Below are 7,973 nucleotides of genomic sequence, written 5' to 3'. Positions count from 1 at the left end.
ACAGGCTTATAAAGGCTTCATTTAACAGTAAAAGTAATGTTTCGTTCAAGGTGGGACTCAAATATGGTATATGTTATTTAATAATGACTGGAATTATTAGTTTAGATAATTTAGTACGACACTGAAGACAACAAGACAAGTCTGTGACCTGCAGTCAGCCTCTGTACAGACGATCTAACCCACTCCACTACTATACCCTCAGGTCAGTACTGTACTAACCTAACGTAGCAGGTGTTAAAGAAAAGCCCTTGAGGGGTCCTCACATCAGGTTTTCAGGGGGAAAGGAAGCTAGGTTGAAGATACTTTATCCCTGAAAACCGGATGTTTCTGGGTTCTTATGACACCACTAAGGGTGGTGCTGTACTGAAATTGCAGATATACAGACAAACAGCTGCCAGTAGTGCTTTCTATTCATCTTGGAAAAGTTGGTATTGATTTTTCTGTCTTCTCTCCCTCCCCTCTTTCTCTCTCTCTCGCTCCTCCCCCTTTTTCTTTCCCTCCCTACCACTCTCAATTTATCTCTCTCTCCCTCTCTCTCGCTCTCTGTCTTTCTGATAGGACAAGATGCTGACCGGTTCTTTAACCTGTTGGCCAACACCCAGGGTCATCGGCTTGCTGACCAGCGAGTGACCCTTCCCTTGTTGCCAGGGATACATGGGTCTTCTGCTGGTCATCAGGATGGGGTGAAGACAAAGGCTGGACCTGATCCAGCTGTCACACCCCAGGTAGGCCCTATTCTGACTTCCAAATCAAGCCCTAGCCCAGTGTTTTTCTACCCAAAAGGGAGCACATTTTAGCCCCTACTTCCAAGGGGTAGGAGGGGGACAAGGGGAGCAGGTAGCTGACTATTGGTGGCTATTCAGCAGCCTGATGGTCTAGGGGTAGAAGCTATTGGCCAGTCTGTTCATTTTTACCATGATAAGCCTGTGTTGGAAGTGGGGAGAACAGGCCGTGGCTCGGGTGGCTGAGGTCCCTGATGATCTTTTTGGCCTTCCTGAGACACCTGGTTGTCACGCTCTGACCTAGGAGAGCTGTGTTTTCTCTGTTTAGCTAGGCCAGGGTGTGATAGGTGGGTGGGCATTCTATGTTTTGTGTTCTATGTTTTGGCCGGGTATGGTTTCCAATCAGAGGCAGGTGTCTATCATTGTCTCTGATTGGAAGCCATACTTAGGCAGCCTGTTTTTCCTTTGTTTTTTTGTGGGTAGTTGTTTTCCGCTTAGTCGTAAGTACCTGACAGAACTGTCTGCTGTCATTTTTGTTTAATTTGTAAAGTGTTCATTCTTCTTCATTAAACTCAAGATGAACATATTCCATGCTGCACCTTGGTCTACTCACTTTGACGCCTGTGACACTGGTGTTGTAGGTGTCATGGAGGGCAGGCAGTGTGCACTCAATGGTGCGTTCGGTCGAGCATACCACCCTCTGTAGTGCCTTTCGGTCAGCGGCGGTGGAGTTGCCGTACCAGGCTGTGATGCAGGCCGACAGTATGCTCTCGATGGTGATCCTGTAGAACACTGTGAGAACCCTCGGGGACAGGCCACATTTACTCAGCCTTCTAAGGTTAAAGAATCGCTGTCGTGCCTTCACCACGGTGTGGTTTGACCATTCAGCTCCTTGGAGATGTGTACGCTGAGAAACTTGAAGTTTTTGACCGTCTCCACAGTGTCCCGTTGATGAGGATGGGGACGTACGCTGCCTGGTTTCTCTTGAAGTCCACAATCAGCTCCTTTGTTTTGTTGAAGTTAAGGGAGAAGTTGTTTACCTGGCAACCTCCTGCCTGTATGCCGTCTCGTCTTTGTTGGTAATAAGCCCTACTACTGTCCTGTCGTCAATGAACTTGATGATGGAGTCGGAACTATGTAAGGCCACGCAGTCGTGGGTATACAGGGAGTACAGGAGGGGACTGAGGACGCACCCTTGTGGGGCCCCCGTGTTGAGGATCAGTGTGGAGGAGGTCATCTTGTCTCCCTTTACCATCTGGGGTCGTCCCGTCAAGAAGTCCAGGACCCAGTTGCATAGGAAGTTCAGTCCCGGAGCTGTGAGCATTGTGGTGAGCTTAGATGGCGCTATGGTATGCATTCCTCTTGTCCAGGAGGGTGAGGGCAGTGTGCAGTGCAATGGTGATTGTGTCGTCCGAGGATCTGTCGGGCGGTAGGCGAATTGGAGAGGATTGAGTGTGTTGAGGAGGTGATACAGTCTTTGACTAGCCTCTCGAAGCACTTCATGATTGACAGAAGTGAGTGTTACGGGTCAGTAGTCATTTAGTTCAGTTACTTTCCCTTTCTTGGGCACTGGGAGGATAGTAGACATCTTGAAGCAGGTGGGGATAACGGCCCGAGCTAGAGAGAGATTAAAAATGTCAGGAAACCCAACAGCTAGCTGGTCTGCACATGCTCTGAGGGCACAGCTAGGGATGCGGTCTGGGCTGGCAGTCTTGCAAGGGTTAACATGTTTTAATGACTTCGCGGACACCGTAAGCACGTAGCCTTCGTTGTCCTCAGGGACTCTCCTCGACAGCTCAGAGTCGTTTTGCTCAAAGTGTGAGAAAAAGGTGTTTAGCTCGTCCGGTAGTGCGGCGTCGGTGTCCCGACATGACTGGCTTTCTTTTTGTAAACCGTGCTCGTTTGAAGCCCCTGCCACAAACGCCTCATATCCGACCCGCTGAATTGCTCCTCCACTTTGTTCCTATACTTGTGTCTCGCCACCTTGATCAATCTGGGTAGGTCGTATTTGTACTGTTTAACCATACAAATGTCCCCAGAAAAACAACATGAAGCAATTACCATTTAAACCTGTCAAATCCTCTCACATACACAGGAGTGCCAAGGGAGTAGGTGCTTTGCTTGATTTGGAATTATGCAATAATCTAGAACTTACTCTGTTAGAGCAGGTGTTCCTAACCTTTCCCACCCAGGGCCCATATTAAATACACCACCAAAAAATAAAGTCTAGACTCGATTTTCCCTAAATGTTATTCTGCTACCAAATACATTTTATTATGATAATTTATATGAACTCTCAATGAAATTATACGTATTCTCTTTTATAGACGGCGATTAGACCAATTGATATTGACAGTCACACATTGTATAAGATTACTTCCCAAGCAAAGTCCAATTTCTCTGACTCCTTGACTTTGGAAGGTCGTAGCTCAGCTTCTGAATGTCATAGAGACATGCCATATATGACTATGTGCATCAGTCACATCATCCTCTGGCATTTTACGGCTTGTTTCTAGCCAAAAGCATTGTGGCAGATTGTAAAAAATACACAACATTGGTGCCCCCTAGGTTAGAGTATAAAGCAACAGCAGTGACGTGTTAATGATGACGTCCATCCTCTGTATTTCTGTCAGGGCTCCAAGGCAGATGTGCCACCATGGTCTTCCACACCCCAGATCGTCCTGACTGAAGGGACTCCACTCACACTCAGGCAGGGATACTATAGACCAGATTCTCCCACCCAGGTCTTTTCTGAACCAGCAGACTCCCAGAGAGAGACACCAAGATCAGCTTCCTTTAGCCCTGGCTCTGAATACAAGACCATACAGGATCCCTCAGCTCAAGTAAATATATTCACTTGAAATGTTTATTGCTTTAGTGGGATAACATCACATGCACATTTAAAACAAAAAGGAAAACCAATATAGAGGTATTCATATGCGTAGTAGGTAGGCAAGTCACTATGCAACAGGTGAGGTCAAGTAAATATATTTGTGTTTTCTTATATTTCATTCACATTTTGATAAACAGATGTCTATTGATTATGGATGCGTGTTGATTTGTTCACTTGACTTCTTGTACATTCCCACCATCACACGCTTGTATTTTGAAAGCATGATTAAATCAGTTTATTCAATGCTTGCTTTACTCAACGTCTGAACTCTGAAAGAATAGTTGTATTGTTGTCTGTATTGTTTTTTTAAATTACAATAACTGTGTTATTTGCTCCCTAAAGGTAACGTAGAGGTTGTCCATGTGCTTCACTCCACAACAGGTAAGCTTATGCATGATGTTGGTGACAGTCTGCTTGTTTGAAGAGTGTGGTCATACCGTATGTCAGTATTGTGGTCAACAAGTAAAACGTCACCCAACAAGACTGTTGATTACTCATTTGGGAACTCATAAAGGCAGTTACAGAATGCAATTATAGAACTAAGAATGCAATAGAATACACATTACAATTAGTTTTCCGTTTCTGTCACTCAGGGACGCAAGGCCCGACAACCAAATGCCATGCTCCTTACCAGAAATGTACCTCGATTTGGGACCCCATGAGAGGCTCTGGTTCACTCTGAGCCTAACCCCAGGAAGAACCCTATCCCTCAACCTGGTCCCCAATGAGGACTATATCTCCGGACCCTCATCCCCTCACTGAGATTCCCCTAGGCAGCCCCGCTCCAGACCGGCCACACCTCACAATAGGAGCGCAGAGAGATCCTCAACCAAGACCGGTGTCTCCTCATCGGGGAGCACAGAGGCATCAGTCCCCTAGTCGTACGCCTCCCATGACCAGCCTCATAATCCCAGACAAAGACTACTTCTACCTGATCCAGAAAGTGGACACTGCACAGCTCCAGAAGGGTCTGGGACTAGAGGGGGAGAAGGGGAGAGGAGATCTAGAGAAGGAAAGGGGATGGAAGGAAAGACAGGAAGGAGGCAGGAAAAGATAGTTGGCAATCGAATGTAGAATATCAAGAGATGCGATAGGTTGAGCTGCAGTACAGAGATGACAAATTGCAAGTTGTTTTTGCAGGGGTTGATGTAAATACAATTTTTGTTCATTGTTTTGTATTTATCGTTGTCTGTTATTGTTGTTTGTTTGTCTTTGCGTGAAAGTGAAATGAGCCAAGCAATTCCTGACATCTTTGTCATGCTCAGAGAAGTGAAGTTAGGGTGGAAATCAATCAATCAAATGTATTTATAAAGCTCTTTTTACATCAGCCGATGTCACAAAGTGCTGTACAGAAACCCAACCTAAAACTCCAAACAGCAAGCAATGCAGGTGTAGAAGCACGGTGGCTAGGAAAAACTCCCTAGAAAGGCAGGAACCTAGGAAGAAACCTAGAGAGGAACCAGGCTATGAGGGGTGGCCAGTCCTCTTCTGGCTGTGCCGGGTGGAGATTATAACAGTACATGGCCAAGATATTCAAACATTCATAGATGACCTGCAGGGTCTGTTCCAGGTCGTGTTTATTGCAATCGTGTTGCACAGATGATCAGATCTCACAAAGCCTGGTGAAGTGTTCCTATGTGTTTTAATCTTCCAAGATGTGCATCCCCATTGAAGAAAAATAAAAAGGAATGTCTGGAACAGCACCACCATATCAGAATCTCAAATGTCTTGCAAATGTTATATATATATATATATATATATATATCACGTCATATTTTTCAGCAATGCTATGTATTTTATGATGAGCTGCAGGCAAGAATGTAGCATTATGCGAAACTTCTTGTTTTGAACAGCAAGTTGTCAGTCAGTGTTAATAGCTATCCAATTAAAAATACATGATTGGTTTAAATTCTATTGCTTCTCATTGAATTTTGAATTCATGCCAAGTCCTTTCTGAAGAATGTCCTAGGGTGAATTCAGTCATGTGTTCAGAGACTTACAGATAATAGCGTAGGTTCAGTCTGCAGCATCACAGTCAAAGGCCAAATGTGCCACGGAAGTCTCTCAAATCACCAATGGGAATGGAGAAAAGCAGAATAACACACAAATGAATGACTAGTTTAGATTGAGAACAAAAATGCAAACTTTATTCAGAATGTTGAAGATCATTTTCATTCCTATCATAACAGGTCAACATCAGATCTAATCTATACAGACCAGTTCGGTGGTTGGGTTTGCCTAGGCCTGGATTTGGGTTATGCCGGATCCATCCTGCCAGCCAATTAAATGCATCCCACGGTGGATTTATGAAAATAAAATGAGCTTGGCTTTCAACAAGTTACAGAATGCAACTCTTTATAGAAACACAGGCACATAAATAACCTCTGTCTGCTATTTGCCTTTTGTAAACTAATGGGTTATGGATACTAACAAGTAACAGGTAATGTTAACTACGGCACAGATTCCATAATGCAATGCGTCTGTCCTAAAGGGTTGTTCTCCGGTCCAATGGCGGTTAGAATGCGCCTCAATCTTCTGATACCATAACCCATACAAGGCACTGTCATGTTGTATTCTCCTTCTTGTTGTGAACACTCTTCATGTGCCTTCTTTGGGATTCAAGCGCTTTGAAGCGCGTACCGCAATCGATGCACGCATACGGTCGTTCCTCATTGTGCATTGTCTGGTGCTTATTCAGTGACGTTAACGTGGCAAAACATTTATAGCATTCAGAACACATATACGGTCTCTCCCCTGTGTGAACTCTCATATGCACTTTCAGGTTATCTCGTCTGTTAAAACCACGGTGGCAAACCGGGCAAGGAAACGGTTTGTCCCCTGTGTGAATCCTACTATGCTTTGTCAGACAATCACTCGACCTGAAGCCTTTGCCACAGTCACTGCACCGATGGGGTCTTTCCCCTGTGTGAATCATCATGTGTCTTTTCAGATTACTAGTCCAGTTGAAACATTGACCACATAAGTGACAAAAAAGATTTTTCATGTGAGTTTGGAGATGGTCAATCAGAATTTCTTTGGACTCAAAGTGTTTTCCACAGACACCGCAAAGGCAATCTAGGCCTATATCCTCTGTGTGTTCTCGCGTATGTTTTATTAAAATACTCACAGAGTAACATTTATTTCCACACACACCACACCAACAGGGAGTAGTAAGGCTTTGACTGTGTGGGTTCATATGGGATGACTCTGAGGATTTCCTTCCTTTTTTCCACATACTGGAGCTATGGCTTGTTATTTTCTGTGCTTTCTTCGATTTGAGTGGCTTAAACCTAATCCAAGGTTCTTTTTCCTCTTCAATGACACCTTCCCTGTATTTACTTGGGGTTGGAGAACAGACCGGATTTACCGCAGAGAGGGGCTGAGGTTCCCTGGTTGGTTCTAATGACATGTAGACCTCTCCATCGGGTTCTGTTTTGATCGGTTCCATTGAAGTGCTTGTTAGAGAGGCTCCCCGTTCATATTCCACACTTTGGGTTTGGTAAAGATGTGAGGGCTGACATGAGTCCTCTTCCTGATCATAGTCACTTTTCACACAGTCATTAGAGCTAATTATGAAGAAGTCATTATGAAACTCTTCCTCCTGACTGGTCCTGTGTTGCTCCTGTTGTTCCTCCTTAATCTGAGTGGGCTCTGGGTCTTCTTGCCCCAGACTGGGGCTCCATTCCTGCTCACAGTGTTGCTGCTCATTGGGAACCTCCTCTTCGAAGACAGTGAGAGAGAGCTGCTGGAGGTCTGGAGAGAAGGATAAACAAAAAAGTAAAAGCTGACATGAGACCATAATTACATTTACATGTATGCAACATAATACAAAACGTGTCTTTCAGCAGGACATGTGTTTCGTGCTCAAATGTAATAAAAAATGATTGCCAATGTCGCATAATATTAATGTCAACAGGAAAAATATAATAGCTAGTGACAAACCTGTCCTTTGTAATTGTATATCTTGTGGTTTGAGAACGATATCAAGCTGCCTCTGTAAACGGCCGTTCTCCTCTTTTGAACGACACACTTCTTCCTGGTACTCTGCTATCGTTTTCTCAACAGCCCCAAATATCTCCTCAGCCGCTGCTGTTAAACGCTGGTTGAGAAACATTCTCAACAACTGTATTTTAGCCATTTTAAATAATCCAAGCAGACTAGCTAGCGCGTTTGTGTTTGTCGACGTTTTGGTAACCTTTCACCTTTAGTTTTGGCCATGCACGAGCATATCATATTTTCCAGTGTCGCGTCCTGCTGGGCTGGAGTGCTGACATACGATGTTTTCTTCGTGGCTAATGATTGGATAGTCTGTTGAGTGACCGTTGAACTACCCAATGATATTTCCAAAAGGGGGCGGG

The 7,973-nt window shown here is 44.6% G+C and overlaps 1 protein-coding gene across 1 annotated transcript; it reads right to left on the bottom strand.

The window, feature by feature from the left end:
• Positions 1–5,734: 5,734 nt before the first annotated feature.
• On the bottom strand, positions 5,735–7,881 carry LOC115170885 (zinc finger and SCAN domain-containing protein 31). Its single transcript, XM_029727228.1, has 2 exons — positions 7,558–7,881; positions 5,735–7,368 (listed from the first exon to the last, which is right to left on the bottom strand). The coding sequence occupies exons 1-2, from the start codon at positions 7,751–7,753 to the stop codon at positions 6,179–6,181; spliced, it is 1,386 nt and encodes a 461-aa protein (XP_029583088.1). The 5' UTR covers positions 7,754–7,881; the 3' UTR covers positions 5,735–6,178.
• Positions 7,882–7,973: the final 92 nt, after the last annotated feature.

Source organism: Salmo trutta, chromosome 32 (assembly GCF_901001165.1).
Source record: "Salmo trutta chromosome 32, fSalTru1.1, whole genome shotgun sequence".
Taxonomy (NCBI): domain Eukaryota; kingdom Metazoa; phylum Chordata; class Actinopteri; order Salmoniformes; family Salmonidae; genus Salmo; species Salmo trutta.
This window is presented reverse-complemented; position numbering and strand designations above follow the sequence as displayed.

What these genes read in the sequence shown, in the direction of transcription:
- LOC115170885 (XM_029727228.1), bottom strand. Translation starts at nt 7,753, where the DNA reads ATGGCTAAAATACAGTTGTTGAGAATGTTTCTCAACCAGCGTTTAACA. An exon ending in TATACAATTACAAAGGACAG is followed by an intron (nt 7,369 to 7,557) that starts GTTTGTCACTAG and finishes CCTTCTCTCCAG; the next exon opens with ACCTCCAGCAGCTCTCTCTC.